The sequence below is a fragment of the Suncus etruscus genome, chromosome 12 (assembly GCF_024139225.1).
Source record: "Suncus etruscus isolate mSunEtr1 chromosome 12, mSunEtr1.pri.cur, whole genome shotgun sequence".
Taxonomy (NCBI): domain Eukaryota; kingdom Metazoa; phylum Chordata; class Mammalia; order Eulipotyphla; family Soricidae; genus Suncus; species Suncus etruscus.
In genome coordinates this window covers 68,756,397-68,774,833 of record NC_064859.1, presented here as the reverse complement: position 1 = coordinate 68,774,833, position 18,437 = coordinate 68,756,397, and the positions used below count along the sequence as shown (strand labels likewise).

Sequence of the window (18,437 nt, the reverse complement as noted above, 5' to 3'; positions counted from 1 at the left end):
CATCCTTGTCACAATGATGAAAATTCAGAGAGATAGAATATTGAAAGCAGCAAGATCAAAACGGGAACTTACATAAAAGAAGCATCCTTAGGATTTATAGCAGATTTATCACAAGCAACCAATCTGATCTGAAGGTGGGATATAGTGACAAAACTCAATGAAATGAGTACTTTCCAAGAATATTTCACCCAGCCAGACTCACTCAGTTTTGAAGGAAGGATACACAGCTTCACAGATAAACACCAGCTCAAAAACTCAAAACCAACCTTAAATGAACTGAAGGATCTGCTTAAAGCAAGGCAGAACCAAGAAATACACCAAAATCCTACAAAAAGATGAAACAAAAAGATGACAATCATCTCTCTTACTATCCATAGACTAAACACACCAGTTAAGAGACACAAAGTTACAAAATGGATCAGAAAGTTGAACCCAACATTTTGCTACCTTCAAGAAACACATCTCAAAAATTAGAGCAAACACAGAAAGTGCAAGTTTGGAAGACATTGTTTCAGGCAAATGACTCCATTACATAGGCTAGGGTGGCCATACTAAGATTAGAGGACACAGAAGACTTTTGACTTAAAAATTATGACAAAAATAGTCATTTCTTAGTGATCAAGGGATACGTACACAAGGAAGAAATCACACTCCTAACCATACATGCATTCAGTGAGGTTCCAGCAAAATACTTAAAACAATTGCTGATATATTTGAAGAAAGGCATCAATAACAACGTAATAATAGTGAGATATTTCAACAGCACACTGTCACCCTTTGATAGGTCAGCCATGCTAAGACTTAACAAGGATATATTGACTCTGAAGGGAGAAACAGAAGAGAGTGACTTAGTATATGGCTCTTCATCTCCTGAAAACTGAATACACATTTTTCTCCAATGCTTATGGGATATTCTCAAAGAGACCACGTGCTAGACCATAATACATACCTCCATAAAATGAAAAGGACAGAAAATTGTATCAACTATCTTCTCAAACCACGATGGACTGAAAATAAAAGTGAATTACAAAAAGACACAAAGAAATAACTTTAACACCTGAAAATTAAACAGCTCACTACTGAATAAACAGTGGGTCATAAAGGATATCAGAGAGGAAATATAAAGATTCCTGGAAACAAATGAGAACGTAGACACAAATTATCAAAATTTGTGGAACACATTGGGGGCTGGAGAGCTAGAACAGTGGCAGGACATTTACCTTGCATGCAGCTGTTCCAGGACGGACCATGGTTCGAAACCCAGCATTCCCATAAGGTCCCCCATGCCTGCCAAGATTGATTTCTAAGCACAGAGCTAGGAGTAACTCCTGAGTACTGCCAGGTGTGACCCAAAACACAACAACAAAAACAACAACAAAACACAAAACACTGCTTCAAACAAAGAAAAAAGTTAAAGGGGCTGGAGTGGTAGGGTTTTTGCCTTGCATACAGACCCAGATTCTATTCCCAGCATCTTATATTTTGCCCTGAGCCTACCAGGAGCGATTTCTGAGTGAAGAATCGGAATAACCCCTGAACTCCACCGGCTGTGGCCCAAAAACAAAACAAAACAAAACAAAAATAAAAATAAGAAAACACTGCTTCAAGGAATAAAGGAGGACACAGGGAAATGAAGACATATACTCTGCTCATGGATTGGGAGAATTAACATAATTTAAAATGGAAATACTCCTCAAAGCATTGTACAGATTTAATGTAATCCCTCTAAGAATACCCAGGACATTTATAAAAGTAGTAGATCAAACACTACTGAAATACATTTGGAACAATAAACATCCATAAAAAGCTAAAGCAACCTTTAGGAAAAAAGAAAATGGGAGGCATCACTTTCTCTAACCTTAAATTGTACTTTATAAAGCAGTAGTCATTAAAACAGCATGGTATTGAATAAAGGCAGACCATCAGATCAATAGAATAGACGTGAATACTCTGATACTGACTCCCAGTATACAATCAATTAAACTTTGATATAGGGACAAAAAATACAAAAAGGAGCAGAAATCAATACCCATCCAATAAGAAATTAATGTCTAAGATATATAAGGTATTGATAAAACTAAGCAAAAATAAAACATCAGGGGCCGGAGAGATAGCATGGAGGTAAGGCGTTTGCCTTTCATGCAGGAGGTCATCGGTTCGAATCCCGGCGCCCCATATGGTCCCCTGTGCCTGCCAGGAGCAATTTCTGAGCCTGGAGCCAGGAATAACCCCTGAGCACTGCCAGGTGTGACCCAAAAACCAAAAAAAAAATAAAATAAAAAAAAATAAAACATCAAATCCTATCTAAATATTGGAAAAAGAAAAGATATTACCTCTAATAAGTAATATGGATGACACATGAAAAATGCACCACATCACTAATCATCAGGGAAATAAAAATCAAAACAAGAACGAGGTATCATCTCACACCACAGATAATGGCACACATCATAAAGAAAAAGAACAACTAGTGCTGGTACGGATGTGGGGAGTAAGGGGAGACTCTTATTTACAGTTGGTGAGAATGTAGACTGGTGCAACAATATGAATACTCCTCAAAAAAAAAAACACTAAAAATTAAGCTCCCATGTGATCCAGCAATACCACTTTTAGGGATATACACTAAGAACACAAAACACCATACAGATAAAGTCCTATGCATTCCAGAGCAGTTTACAATAGCCAGAATATGGAGATAACACAAATGCACAAGAACAGATAAGATGTCTACACAATGGAATAATGTGCAGATGTTGGGAAAAAAAAGATATAAAATTTTCTTATACATTGATGGATCTGAAGATTATGCTGAGTATAATGAGTCAGATGGAGAGACAGAATAATCTCATTCATTTGTGAGATACAAGAAAAATAAAAACAGTATGGTAATAATACCCAGAGACAATAGAGATGAGAGCCAGGAGGATCAGTCTATGATAGGAAACTTGTCATAATGAGCAGTGAGTGCAGTCAGAGTAGAGAAGGATCCACCATGACAATGATAGTTGGAACTGATCACTCTGGACAAAAACCGGGTGCTGAAAGGGGAGAGTGACATGCATGATACTTCCTCATTAACAAATAGTGCAAACCACAGTGTTAAAAAGGAAAAAAATAGAGAGGAAGAGGAAGAAATAAAGAAAGAGAGAGAGAAGAAAAATGCCTGACCAGAGACAAGCAAGGTTGAATGGGTGAGAGGAACTGGTGGAAGGAAAAGTACAGTAATGAATGGTGGTGTACATTCTATGACTGTAATTCAATTATGAACAATTTTGTAACCACAGTACTTAAATAAATAAATCATTAATAAAAATGCCTTACAGGGAAGGTGGGGGGAAGGCAAGAAGGAAACTGGGGACATTGATGGGGGAAATGTGTACTAATAAAAAGATAAGTTTTGGACATTTTGACTGAATCTCAATCATGAACAACTTTTTATCTCACAGTGATTTGATTTTTTTTAATGTATTTAAAGTAAGAAAAGGGAAATGCAATCACCATCTTTATACCTGGCCAACTCCACAGACTTACTTTGTTCTTTTTAGCTGCAGGCGTCTTGTGTCTCAGCAATTCTAGTGGGACGGAGTCCTTCACGAAGGAAAATGTGTACATGAACGGACAAATATGAAATATGAAATAATTGAGACCACACAAAATGCATTGTATGGGAACTCGCATCTGCATCATATGTGATACAGGCGATAGACAAACTTTAGTTTTTCAGCTGATTTTTTTAAGCATAACTCTGGTATGCAAGGTATTTCCGCAGAAACAAAGGGCAGAGAATCTTAGAAGGAAGACAATGATACCAAGCCCTAGAATATACATATCAAAAGAACTAGCCGATACAGGTGAAAAGAAATCCTTAGCTGAAAGGGAGGAAGTTCTAGTTTAGAAAGGAGGTGTTCTGGTTTTGCAAGAAACTTCTTATAACAAAGAGAAAACTGGTTTTGCTACAAATATGCAGCCTGCTGGACTTAGTGAAATGCAAGAAAGATAGGAACTATTGTTTGCCACCAAGAAGCTGAGACCAGAAAAACAGGTAGCTGGCAACTGTCTGGACTCAATCTTTGAGTTGCAAATATACTTAGCCAGCAGGGAACTTTGGCAGTCTTTGGTACTGAAATTTCTTTTGACTGCACAATGACTGAGGCCGAATTTCTGTAGTTCTGCAAAGCCAAATAAAAGAGATATATAATGTTGCATGCAGTGATACTTTTTTTTTTTTTTTTTGCTTTTTGGGCCACTGACATTCAGGGGTTACTCCTGGCTATGTACTCAGAAATCACTCCTGACTTGGGGGACCAGATGGGACACCAGGGGATGGAACCACAGTTCATCCTAGGTCAGACACATGCAAGGCAAATGCCTTACCTCTGCACCACAGCTCTGGCTTTGTCACTGTACTTCTGTTGTTTTCTCTTTTCTTTCTTTGTTTTTTCCTTTTTATTCTTTCTCATAATTTGTTCTCACTTATCTGGAAATGTATTACAACTATGTCAACTGTGTGATACATCTCTTTAAATATTTTTTTTAAAAAACTAATAAATTATAATTCAATTAAAAAAGAAGAAAAGGGGAGGGACAAAAAGAAAGAAGGTAGGAACTCGGCAGGAAGTAACAGAAGTGAAGAGTCAGATAAATAGAGTTGACAATAGAAGCAGCAGATAAAGCTAAGACAGCCCAGATATCTCTCCCCCACCGACCATTAAGGATGATGGCAGATTCCTGTCAGTGATAACTATTCATTTTCACAGAATATGTTCCAGAAGGTTGTGTTCTCTCAAAGTGTAATAGGTATTACAGTGACTTGCCAAAAGGTCATCAGCATAGGGCCCAGACCACCACAGGGAATAGTAAGGCCTAGTGACAGAACAAATGAAATTATTCCTGTGCCTTCTATGATTCAACAACTTAGTGGCCGCAGAAAGGAAGGAGCCTGGAAAACAACCAAGTTATTATCTCCCAAGACAGAAGTCAACTGAACACACAACCCACCCACTGCTCAGCACAAACCACAGCAACTTCATTCTTCACATGCAGAGATGCCATCCACTCTAAGCCTAATCTTGTTTGCCTCCTCTTCTCTGACACATCTGCCTCAGTGTCATTGGGGATTATTGGAAGATGACAACAAGTCTTCCCCTTTCATTAAAGGTGCCACAGATTAGTACCTTTCTTTTGAACTTACACATTGACTCCTTCCAAGTTCTGGAAGGCCAGTCCCTTGAAACTGATACATGGATTGGCCTTCTCCAGATAACCACATTCCTTGGAAGACACAACAAAAAGGCCCCTCTTTGTCCTGATTCCATATTGGCAGTCAGCATCCAGATCTGTCATGCACCTGGTAGGTCCTCTATGACAGGTGACCCCCAGTCCTCTCATCTTTTTCATATGGGAAATCAGCACAAGAGGAAGACAGTATGAGAGGACACAGCCAATGTTTGTTAATGCTTCCAATCATGGGAGTTACAACAATAATATTGACCTACTGACAGTTGCCATGTTCCGAACCAATTATCTGACTTTGGTACATTCCAAACATCCATTCCATGGCCCGTGATAGCTTTCTGCTTAGAAAAGAGGATGGGGAAGGTAAGGGTGTAAGTTCAGGTAAGAGGGCTACACTAGTGTACAGAGAACCCAAAAGATGCTCTACATTCCTGGAGGTGCTATTGGGGAATGAAGATTATTTTAGGAAAGAGACTAATTATACCAAATACCTAAACCAACATGTTCTGAAAGGCAAGAGAAGGGCATTGGATAGTACTTGCTTCTCAAACATGTCAAACACCCCATATACCATGATGGCATGAACCTGTCCTATGAAATAAAACTAGCCACGAGTATGAGATCGCTCCAAACCCTATGTTTCTAACCCCTTAGGCGACAAGTCTAAGGAAGCAGGGTAGTGACAGAGAAATAACACCAAGCCAGTGAGCTAAGTAAGCCTGCTTTTTCTCATGGCCTCTCTCTGCCAGGTGCTCTCTCTCCAATGCTGCCTATGCACCCCCTCCAAGCCAGGACTGCTCTCTCTTTATTCTCCAAATCCATCCATCCAGATGGGCTTTTACATACCAAAAAGAAGAGATTTAGGAAAAAAGAAAGTTGAGGGAAAATCTTTATTTAGAGCTGTTAGTAAGTTTAACCTTACACTGACCAACTAGACTACTGAGACCTTTCTGAATATGTGGTTGACAAAGCAACTGTATAGCAAGGCTCCAAGACTGATTACTCATCCACTACATTCTACTACCTATACCCTTGTTGTATATACAGATATCCAGGAAATAGATATGCTTAATTAGAAAGATAATAGTCTGAAGAGAGGGGCTTATAAAGTGATTTAGAGACTCTTAATGTCTAATTACTGGATTGCTGGCACCTTTATGAAATGCCCTCTTGGTAGGGATCCTGTATTCACTCTCTTATCTGCCCTCTCTTGGGGAAAACAATCCAATGACTTGCATTAGCTATTCAAAGCCCCTTTGATCTGTATAGTCCTAAGCAACTGTCTGTTAATGTTTTCCCTTCTTCCTATATTTACTGATTCTAAACAATAAATACTATATGGGAAGGATAGTCAGAGCTCTCAGTCCATGAGTCTGAGATCCCTAACCTCATGTTTTCTTTTTTATGTCTGTCTTGTTTTCTTAATCCTTGCTGCAATCCTGCATCTGGCCCATTTACCTGGGGCTTGTTCTCAGCACATCCCCACATCCAATAATGTATTAATTATGCAAATAACTTCTTCTTTCTCATATTAGGCAAAATTTAAATAAATCTTGTGTGGGTATAATTCAAATTTGGGGTGAGCTACATTAGCTCCTCCAGGGGAGGAGGCTGAGGTGCAGGCATTAATGGTGCAAAAAATTAGCCTGAATTGACATAGGACTGAGGACAGACCTTACTCCATATATATCTTCCCTGTCCAGTGGTTCTGAGCCCAAAGAACAGGAAACACACTGAATTTAATAAACTTACTGGAAGAAAAGAAAAATAGGTATGTGCTTATAATTCTAAAAGCAATTGATGTGAATGTAAGCCCTTGGTGCTGACAGAAATCCTTTCCAAAAATAAAACAAATACAAGGTTCAGTAGCAATATTTAAGTACCCAGAGGTATACCTGGGATGGTTGGCCTGAACCCAGGAAAACCACAGGACTAACCTTAGCAATAACCAGTTCTTTTCTTAGCAGAGGGGACTTTTCCCACAGAAGCTCAGGCTGTCCACAGTTCACAGCAGTCAAGTCCAGGCAATAAAAATCAATATTTTTCTTTTTTGGTTCCTGAGTCACACCCAGCAGCGCTCAGGGGTTACTCCTGGCTCTACACTCAGAAATTGCTCCTGGCAGGCTCGGGGGACCATATGGGATGCCGGATTCAAACCACCAACCTTCTGCATGCAAGGCAAATGCCTTATCTCCATGCTTATCTCTGGCCCCCAAAAATCAATATATTTTTGATTACTTTATTTTAACCCACCACCCTCTCCTACTCCAACTTAGCAACCACACTGATGTGACAACTAGACTTATGTCCAGGGATCCTGCCTGATTTCTCATGAGTGATGGGATGAGTGAGGAGATGGGAAACTTCAGAAGAAATAGACAGCCTCCTCCCCAACTTTTAACATCTGTTCTCAGGCCTTACTTACCCGAGTCTGTACATGTCATCACATCATTTACACATATGGCCAAAGAGATTGTTCAGTTACCCATAAACACACAGGAATAAAATTGGGTGAACATTACAAACGTTACTCAGGATGGAAAAGTCAACAAAGACTTCACTATCCTGAGGAGTTGCAGAATTTGGCATGCGTGAGGCTTTGAGGGAAACAGTCCTGTGCCCTGAAGCTGCTAATAAAAGTTCACTTGGGCCTGACCACATGTCTGCTCACATTTATAATGAAAAGATCTTGGAGTTTGTGTCTATGACATTTCTTTGTTCAGCCACAAACCTCCAGTGAATCGGATTGAGCTTTGCAAGACCTGGAGAAGTCTTCAGGAGCCTATTCTAGAGATAGTAGGATTTTGTTTTCCAAATAATTTAATTCTCAAGGCCAGAACAATAATACAACAGGTAGAGTTTGCCTTGCATGCAAATGACCTGGGTCTAAGCCCCAGTATCCCATATAGTCCCTCAAGGACTACCAGAGGTAAAATTACTAAGTGCAGTTATACCTGGGATAGTTGGCTTGAGCCCATGAAAAACCACAGGCTGGCTAGCAACAGCCAGCCCTTTTTCTCAGCAGAGGGAACTTTGCCCACAGCAGCTCAGCTCAGGCTGTCCAGGTTTAACAGCCTCTGAATATGGTCTCCCAAAAAATATCTAGTTTCTCTTCCTAGTGGGAAGTTCTCAGCTCTGTAACTCCAGTAATTGAAATTTTACCAACCCTCTACTGGGACTGCCCAAACTTGATTCCTTCCTGATTCCATTGATGGACTAGAACCATGAGGGGGGAAAAAGATGCCTCCCATAATTCCCCCCTCCCCTAACTGGAAGCTGCCTACAGCGTTCTTGTCATAAACCCTTACCACTGCATTTTTGTCCAGGAGGGTTTCTTTCTGATTAAGGGATCAAAAAAAGTGCTCACAAACCTAAAGGCCATTCCCAGTGATATTTGGCTAACCAGATTGAGCAGTTTGATTCTAGACAAAAGATTCAGAGCCTCTCAAGCCCTGTGATTCATTTAGACTTGGGGTGGAATGTGGCATCAATCACATCTGGTGGTGCTGCAGGATATTCCATACTCAGTGCTCAGGGGTTGATCCCAGCAGTGCTTGGGGAAATCAACAGTGTAGAGGATGGAATCCAGGCCTCCTACATACAAAGCTGCATACAAAACTACTCTCCTTCCAATTCAATTGTATTTTAAATATAATCTATGCAAGGGAATAAGTTTTCCTTAAAAGCACATGTTGTGACTGAGGCCAAGGATTGATGGCTAATAAATATACTTAAAGCTTTTAATTATTCATTTTAAATAAATATCAAGAAAATATACAATAAAGAAAAGTCTGGAGGGTGGAAGACAGAGATTTTCTCTTGACAGGAAGCAAGCCTCTGATGGAATTTATTTACTGTTAAAGATCTCTGGGCATCCCATGTGGTCACCTGAATAGTGCCAGGAGTAACCCCTGAGCATTTCCATGTGTGGCCCAAACCAAAAATAAAGGAGGAGGAGGAGGAGAAAGAGGAGAAGGAGGAAGAGAACAAGGAAGAGGAGGAGGAGAAGGAAGAAGAAGAAGAGGAGGAGGAGGAAGTGAAAGAGAAGGAGAAGGAGAAAGAAGAAGGAAGAAGAAAGAGGATTCAGAGCGATAGCACAGTGGTAGGGCATTTGCCTTGCATGTAGTTGACTGGAAAGGCCCAGGTTCGATCGCAGCATCCCAAATGAGAATTCTACCAACACTACAAAGCACTGAACTATATTCAAGTTTTATTTGAATTTATGGTTCTTATTTTAAATGTCGATTTTTTTTTCACCTGTGGACATAGCACTCTCAATGTTTTTTTGTAATTTCAAAGTCAAGACACCCATAAATGCAGTCACCATGTCCACATCAGGCCAGATCCATAGGCTCATACTTTTCTCAAGAGAGATATAAACCACACCATAAAAAAATCATGTATAGGGGCCGAAGAGATGGCATGAAAGTAAGGTGTTTGCCTTGCATGGAGAAGGTCAGTAGTTTGAATCCCGGCATCCCATATGGTCCCCCAAGCCTGCCAGGAGCTATTTCTGAGCATAGAGCCAGGAGTAACCCCTGAGCACTGCCAGGTGTGACGCAAAAACCAAAAACAAACAAAAAAAAATCATGTATACACCAACCACAGAGTTGAAAGCTGGCAATTGAGAGAGAGAGAGAGAGAGAGAGAGAGAGAGAGAGAGAGAGAGAGAGAGAGAGAGAACACCAAGCCTTCTCCTTGCTAAAGTCACACCTGTTTCATCACTTGTAATAACCACTTTGCCTATGGCCCTGCTTCACCACTCTTCTACAATTCTCTACAGACATCAATCTGACCAAATTTCAGGGATGCTGGTATTTGGAGCTACACCACCAGAGTTTATTTAGAGCAAGTGTGGGCACCCTTTTCCTGAATACTCCTTCTTTCTTGAGACCTGACAGCTGAGAACTTGCTGCAGTATCAGGAATAGTATTTTGAATTCCTGGATAACTTCATTTGTTTGATGCGGTCATCCCTATAGGAACACACCAATTTAGATGACAATGTGTAGCTGAGGTCACTTAATGTTCAGAAACAAATAACAGAATTGACAGCTAACAAGAGCTTACTAAACTTTCTGCCATTGTCTTAATGGCATCATTGGAGATAAAATTTCACAAATTTGCTTGCCACTGTACTTTTTTATTTTCTTTCTTCTCTTCCTTTTTCTTTTTTATTTTTTATATTCTTTTTTAAATAATGTTGCTCTCATTTATCTAAAAATAAATATATTATAGTCAACTATGTCAACTATGTGGTGCATTTTCTTTAAATAAAGTGAAAAAATTCACAACAAAACCAAGAAAAGCCCAGAGATTCTGAGTTCACCCTAGGGTTTTTTGTAGTAGAAATCCTGTCTATGTGACTCAGGTTACAGTTATCTCCAATACCATACTTCTCAATAGTTCACTGACTTCACCTCTCCAATAACAAACACCTATACCACCTACCGTCTGTTTCTCCCTTCCAAGGTTAACATTATTTTCCCATTTAAAAAAAAAAACTGCATGTTGTTTATAAAGAACTTTTAAACCTCACTCAGTAATTTGATGCTCAGTGAATTTCTTGTTTCCCATGTGCCAGTCAAGGTCCCATGGTGCTCAGGAACAAGCTAGAAAAGAATTTAGAGGGACTCTTGGTTGTTGATTTAGAGCTTCCCAAGGACAGGCCATTCCTGTGTGATGTCACAAAAGCAGTAGGAGTGGACTCCAGTAGGAATTCTGGCACTGGTTTCCTGTCTTCAAGAATAGGCAGACTTTAGGGGACTCAAAGGAGCCCCTGCTCCAGAAACATGCAGGCACATGTCACTTAGCCATGTGCTCATAGGTGTCTGTGACTTTTAGCAAGAACTCAAGAGGATTCAAAGAGATACTATGGATAGGGCTCTTCAGAATATGCTAGAGAACCCTAAGGTGAACCTGAGCACAGGGCCAGAAGTAAACCCTGAGCAACAACAGGAGTCCCCCACCAAAAAAAAAATTACTTTCTTATAGTTTAAAATATATATTGAATAAAAATAACTAAAATGGAGCTGCTCATAGCAGCTGGCAAGGGAAACTGAGGCTTCCTCTTTCACTGTGACTTGCAAGGAAGTCTAGTGCCCCTGCCATCTGTGCCCCTATTCTGGGGAAAGCTACTGACACAGGAGTTCAAAGACACAGCACAGAGGTAATTTCAGCTACCACCATACGGGCACTCGGGTTTGTGGCTACACAGTGGAGAAAACTGTTACTTCAATGGTAAGCAAGAACAGCTTCAAATTAATGTTCTTGTGGCTCTGTGTGTGCCAGAAACCTAGAAGGAGGAGCAGGTAGGGAAGAGGTCCAACATGGATCCTTCTTCATTTCCTTCCTCGGTCCTGACATGTACTTTGCCTTGTTCACTGCCATTCAGAAGGCCTGACTCCCTGCCACTTTCAGGAGCAGCAAGCTTTATCTGTGGATGGGATAGGAAGTTTCTCGGGGTCCCCAGGTCCACATGAGCACAGTTGTGCCCCTTTCCGAAGGAAACATCTCAATACAAATCAGCCCTTATTATTGTTTCAACGGAGAATAGATGGCACTTCCGTAGATTGCACCCTGTCCTCATTGTCCCAAGTAGGCTGCTGCTCCAGTGAATCTCTGCAGGCAATTCAAAGAGAGCAAAAGGGATGTTTTTATCCTTTAGTGTACTGTAGATGAATTGAGATCCTACTGAGAATATTCAAAGACGCCCTGTGAGAATATAAGGCCACCTTGGCCCTCCTACCCATTCCCAGAGCCCTAATCTAGCAGATGCTTGCTGGCTAACGACTGAGTCTGTGTGGATCTAGGAGAGAGCTTTTTGGATTTTTGGACCACACCCGGTGACGCTCAGGGTTACTCCTGGCTCTGAGCTCAGAAATCGCTCCTAGCTTGGGGAACCAAATGGGACTCTGGGGGATCAAACCTGGTCCATCCTGGGTCAGCCCCGTGCAAGGCAAATGCCTTACTGCTGCGCCACCACTCCTGCCTCAAGGCAATTCCTTTCTTCTTTTAGTTTAGGTTTTTTTTGGGGGTGGGGAGGGTGGCAGATTAGGCTGGGCTCAGAGCCTTCTTCTGAATCTACCTTTGGAAATCAGTCTTGGTGAGCCCAGAAACCATATGGGAGATATTGGAACCAAAACAAGGTTATATGCATGCAATCGCCCTGGCCTCAAGAAAGGAAAATCATTACCTATTCTCAGATTGACTTAACCAAGAGTAAGGGAAGTTGAACTTTTCAATCCCATCTCACTAGGTAAATCACAGGTGTTCCAAACCCAACCTTTCAGCCCCACCAAAGGTCCTACTACCATCTCCATAGTCAGAGATTTCTGGGGAAATTTCTGTGAAAGAGGATGATCAAGGTAATACACTGAAGAGGTTTGAAATGGCCAGTGTGTGATGTGTGTGTGATGGAACAAAGAACAGGAGTGTGTGGTTTGCCAGGGGGAGATGGGTAGGTTTGAACCCCAGAGCATCACATAGTTCCCCTGAGCACTACCAGGTGTGGTCAAAAATTAAAACTCAGAATAATAACCTGTATGTCCAGGTTTCCTGGGAAGGAATCTGCATTATGGGACTTAACTGCACTGGGCCATGCTACCATCACATGTGTGGACAGCTACCATCTCAGGCTGAAAAGGAAGTTGAGAGTCCTTGCTAGATAGGGACTTGGCATTGGGGAAAGGCTGATTTTCAGAAAAACTGCCTCTCAACCTGTTCTTCCACCAGTAGACCTTACTGACCCCCACAATGAGCAGCAAGAAGCAAACAAAGGCTCCATGCATGGGGAGGTGAGTGCCAGGAGGAAGAGACCACTGCTGCTTTTCTGGGTTCAGCTGTGAGAGGTTTCCAGAGTCCTGTGCCTTTGATTAGGTCCATACTGGGTTCCATTTCAATGGCCTTAGACGTTTCTACATTCATCATGTTACCCAATTCACATAGTGTTCCTTTGGGGTACACATGCCAAGTGTGAGGTCAGCATACCATCAATCGGGGGTTCTGTTCCATTCTGCTGGGTGTGAACCAAAGTCTCCCTCCAAATGATGTGGTCAGAGGTCACTTTGCAGATTAGTCAACAAAGTCTGAACCTTCCTGTTTACAACTCTCTTTATATATTTTTTCATTTATTTTTTTATTTTTATTTTGATCATAATGGCTTACATATCTTTCACAGTAGTATTTTAGGTACATATTAACACTGAATCAGGGGACTATCCATCACCAAATTTGTCCTCCCCCCATCCCAGTTCCCTTTCTGCAACCCATATACCCCACCATCACCCCCCAGGCTGCTAGAGTAGGTGGTCCCCTCTTTGTCTAGCTTACTATTAGTGATCACATATCTGTTCGGTCCTGGTGGAGCTAGATAAATAGGACAACTATATATATATATATATATATCTTCCTCTTCCCACCACTCTCTCTTTTTATCCCCGCTTTCTCCCCTACTGTATCCCTGCTTGCTGCCCACCCTCACATACCCTTCTCTTTTCACTTGTTGACCCAGACAAACTGCCCCAAGCTGTGAGCCATAGTTACTACCAAGCCAACCCAACACCTGGGTTGTTTGGAGGCTGGATGGTAATCCACTACATAGACACAGAAAGCTGACCCAGATCAGTGAGAACTGGCAAAAATCAGATGTACAGTTGTGCCCAGAGCAGCCAGAGTGAGAAGGGTGGGGCCTCACCTGACTGCTTCTTATGTGTCATCATCACCAGTGGGGTGTCCCTCAGGTCATGAATGTTGACCAGCTCCAAAAGCAGAGCCTGAGGGCAGTGTTAAGCATGCACCAGAAGCTGCTGATACTATTGGAGCCCAGAAACAAAGTCAAAACAGTCATCAGCACCAATCTCATGCCTGCCTCCTCCCAGATTCTGAGCAGCAGCCTTCAGCTCTGCAGGTCACTATCTGAGTGGAATACGCCTCAGAGGAGCCAAGTACTACATCTCCCTAGTCTCCCTAGAGCCATCCCACTTGGACTCTCTCCTTTCAGAAGGACACAAGTCAAATCACAACCTGACCTCCTGGAAAAAAATCCTTTCCCTTCTCAGAGTCTTGCCTTGGTGGGGCATCCATGTTGGAGACTAGATAAAGGAGGAGGACAGAGTGGGTAGTTCGTGACCTTTACACCCAATTGTCACGATGACAAACTCATTCCCATTGCCACCTTGGAGACACTCACACAGGCCATGGTTCATCCCCAGACTGCCCTTTGTTCTCCCTGAGTCTCTTTTTGTCTCTCTCTCTCTCTCTTCTGTCTCTCCTCTGTCTCTGTCGCCTGTCTCTCTCTCACCTCTCTCTCTCTCTCTCTCTCTCTCTCTCTCTCTCTCTCTCTCTCTCTCTCTCTCTCTCTCTCTCTCTCTCTCTCTCTCTCTCTCTCTCTCTCTCTCTCTCTCACACACACACACACACACACACACACACACACACACACACACACACACACGGTGCTGCTGCTGCAACCGCCTTGTGTGCGGTGCGGTTGTGCTGTCCCTGTGCGGCCGCTAGATGGCACTGTGTACACACAGTTCATAGGCACCAGCCGGCAGCCCCAGGCTGTCTCCGGGCTCATCCATCTCAGCCCACGCTGCATGAAGGGCTGAGAGAGAGGGGAAAAAAACATGTACACCAGGTTTTTGGTCATGCCTCAGTGCAGCACCTAATAAATCCAGCTCTCTCCTCCATCCAACCGTCTCCCTCCTACTTTGCAAACCAAATTCTGCAGTCAACGCAACGTTGCTTTCCTGCAGTTGTGGAAATGACAGCAGGGCCAATGGCTCTGACCTCAAGGCCAGGGCTGATCTCTTATCCCATATGCTTTAAGACAAACAGCGTTCTATTGAGGTTTGTAGCCAGATAGAAGCCAAGGAGACGCTACCTTTGCTATATTACAGCTAATACAGATTCCTCAGAAATTGCCAGGCAAAATGTGAGTGCATTGATCCATCCGCACAGGATGACTCCTCCATCCTCATCAGTCACAAATAATCAGGACCAGAAAAAAACCATTCACCCAGAGGAGCCAGAGAAGAAGCCATGAGCTCCAGCATTTCTGACCCAAGAACAAAGAGCAGGGTTCCATTCACTGCAAGAAGGTAGTGCATGGCCTTGCTGCTTGGGCTTCTTTAATCCCCTCCTCAAGCTCCCACACAATCTGGAAGAAACCAAGCTTCCATTTTCTTTCCCATTACAGACTCTCTCCAAGCATGAATTCTTTTTAACTCCTATTAGGAGGATTAGAAGAATTGAGAGTGAGAGTGCAAGAGGGTCCAAAAGCCTATTTAAATAAACTGCAGTGATAATTCTAGATGTAGAAAATGTCCCCGGATGTCAACAACTGTACATGCTTGAGATCAGAATGCTGTGTCTCCCTAGGCCCTAGGGGCATCCCAAGTGCTAAGTGTTCAGTGCTAGATACTCAGCTATGCAAGTGCTCTACCCACACTGTCTCATCTAATCCTCTGAGATGGGGACTGGTCATTCAGCTCACAGATAAGCTCATCATGGTGATTTGGCTGGGCAGGTGGTAGCTGCTAAAGCTGATTTGTAAGAAATCTAGGTGCTGATGTAAAAGCAGAATGAGTCATGCAGAATGGGGGCTCCCCAAGCCAACCCAGTTGCCATAGTCCTTGACAGAAGACACTACAGCTACCTCAACAAAGAGCTCTGCGGGCTAGAGGGTTTCCCAGGAACAGGTATGAAGATCCTCAGCCTCCACCTTGGAAGCCATCCTCAGTCCTTCCAGGATCCCCCAGCTTACTGCCCCTCCAGGACTGTTTTCATGGGGGTGAAATAGAGTGGCAGTGGAATCATCCACAAAATAGCAAGAACCTAGAGAGCTCCTGTGGGCAGAGGATACACAGGAGACAGATGATGGGTAGGCTCCATACCAGGGGTAACTACTTCGCTCCTCATAGAATGGCCAGCCACTAGCTAAGTGCTTTCCAAGAGGGCCAATCTCTGGAGTGGGGTGGGGGACAAACATTGGAACCATCCAAAAGGTGGGCAATAGTAGACTTGGGTAAAATAGAAGGGCAGCTTTCTGTTTATTTACTTATAGAAAATATATTTTCAAGAGAATGGAGAGAGAGTACAATCAGTAGGGTAATTGCCTTGTATGCAACTGACCAGGGTTCCATCCCCAACATCTCCTGGGTACTCCCAGAAGTAATTCCTAAGTGCAGAACCAGGAGTAACCCTTGAGTATTGCTTGGGAATGGCCTAAAAAAATTTTAATTCCAAAATGGTACTGAGTTTTTTCTGGAAAGGATAAGTTTGGGACCAAAGACCCTTCTCCTCTTATAAACATAGTAAGGGAACGACAAAGGAGCAAAATTACCAGAACTGGAGATTTTGATTTTAGATTTTGGTTCAGGGGTTGGGGGAGTAGAAGGGAAGTGGACTCTCTGGAGATGATTGATATTGAAATAAATCCAGGGATGAGAGAGAGACAGAGAGAGAGACAGAGAGAGAGAGAGACAGAGAGAGAGACAGAGGCAGAGAGAGACAGAGAGACAGAGAGAGATAGAGAGAGACAGAGACAGAGAGACAGAAAGAGAGAGACAGGGACAGAGACAGACAGAGAGAGAGAAAGAAGAAAGAAAGAAAGAAAGAAAGAAAGAAAGAAAGAAAGAAAGAAAGAAAGAAAGAAAGAAAGAAAGAAAGAAAGAAAGAAAGAAAGAAAGAAAGAAAGAAAGAAAGAAAGAAAGAAAGAAAGAAAGAAAGAAAGAAAGAAAGAAAGAAAGAAAGAAAGAAAGAAAGAAAGAAAGAAAGAAAGAAAGAAAGAAAGAAAGAAAGAGAGAGAAATCCTTCTGAATTCTTTCTTCTTTTCTGAAATCTGTGTTTGGAAGCGAAGCAAAAAACAAACAAAAACCACTTCTGTTTAGATAACAATAAAAATATGTTTTAATACAATTTACAGAGGTTACAGTAAGGTGGGGCTTGTTCATTTAAAATTTTCAAAGCGACTAGTCAGTTAAGATCTCACTACCATTTTTTTTTCTCATTAACTATAGAATATCTAAAGCACTTATTTTATACTTTGGACAAAGGCAAGAGCAATTCCATGTGATGCTTACATAATGCACATTTTTGGTTACAAGTCATAAAACAATTTCTCCCAAAACGACACCCCACCAAACATTTGCCTTGCTCCAGAGGTTCGGAGTGGGGGAAATGACTTTGAATGAAGAAACCTGTGTTCTCAGGTCAACACACTGGAACAAAGTCTCAAGTCCATGGAGGTCTCGATGGACGGTCACGACTGCAGGGATGGCAAAGACCAGGCCCGGCAGGCTCAACTCACTCACACATGCTCTTTGTCAAACTCACACATGAAGTGCATAGTGATGTGGCAGGCAACGTCGTTCCAGCCCCCCGAGGCCACCATCTCCACGCAGTCCTCCTCGTCATAGGCATTGTTGGGCTCCCCGGTACGCCACTTGTTGAAGGTCTGCATGGGGGAGCGGTCTGCGTAGACGAAGGTGCCCTCTCTCTCCAGGTCATTGATGCCAATGAAGACGCGTGCCAGGCCGGCCTGTGTGATGTAGGAGGCCATGAGGCCATTGGCAGCCTCATCCTTGGGCATGGCCAGGGTGCCCCCACGGCCCTGGCATGCTAGCTGTGCGTCCAGGTACCTCTTCTCCTCCTTCACCAGCAGGTAGATCTTAGTTTCCGTCTCTTGCACGCCGGCTACAGCTGCGGGGGAGGGCAGTGCTGAAAAGTGAGCACTCACGTTTCTGTAATCAAACTCGGGGCATCTGCACGCATGAAAAGAACGCACAGACGCGCGGAGGGTGAGCGGAGGGGATGGGGTGACACAGGGGATAGATAAGGGAAAGCATCGAAGACATACCATTTTTTATGAATTTTAATTCGGTGGTCAGTTGGGTGACCTGGTTGTCCATCTCCCCGATGGCCTTCCTGAGTTGGCTGCATTCGCACGGGATGCCTGCAGAAACAGAGTGGATTGCTTTGGGAAGCTCAGAAGAGTTCAGGTCCATCTCGCTGGTCATCCTAAACTAATTTATGATTCCCTCTTCTCTCACCCACTCTACGGTATTAATAACAAAATGCATTTATTATTAGTCTAAATAACCATTCTGAGGCAGACAGAAGTCATTGGCACCTTCCCTTCTACTCTAAAAATTAAATCTAAAAGTTAAAATCTTCTATTTTTAATAGTAAATTTTAAAT

At 42.5% G+C, this 18,437-nt stretch overlaps 1 protein-coding gene across 2 annotated transcripts in view; it reads right to left on the bottom strand.

Annotated features, from left to right (window-relative positions):
* Window positions 1-17,348: 17,348 nt before the first annotated feature.
* COLEC11 (collectin subfamily member 11) overlaps window positions 17,349-18,437 on the bottom strand; it is a 45,361-nt gene continuing 44,272 nt past the window's right edge. Inside the window, exons 5-6 of one of the 2 annotated variants that reach the window (XM_049784873.1) lie at window positions 18,097-18,192; window positions 17,349-17,957 (exon numbers count right to left, since the gene is read on the bottom strand). In XM_049784873.1, the coding sequence (XP_049640830.1) occupies window positions 17,548-17,957; window positions 18,097-18,192 (506 nt within the window). In that variant the 3' untranslated portion in view covers window positions 17,349-17,547. The remainder of the gene's footprint in view (window positions 17,958-18,096; window positions 18,193-18,437) is intronic. The other variant, XM_049784874.1, reaches the window with a different exon arrangement.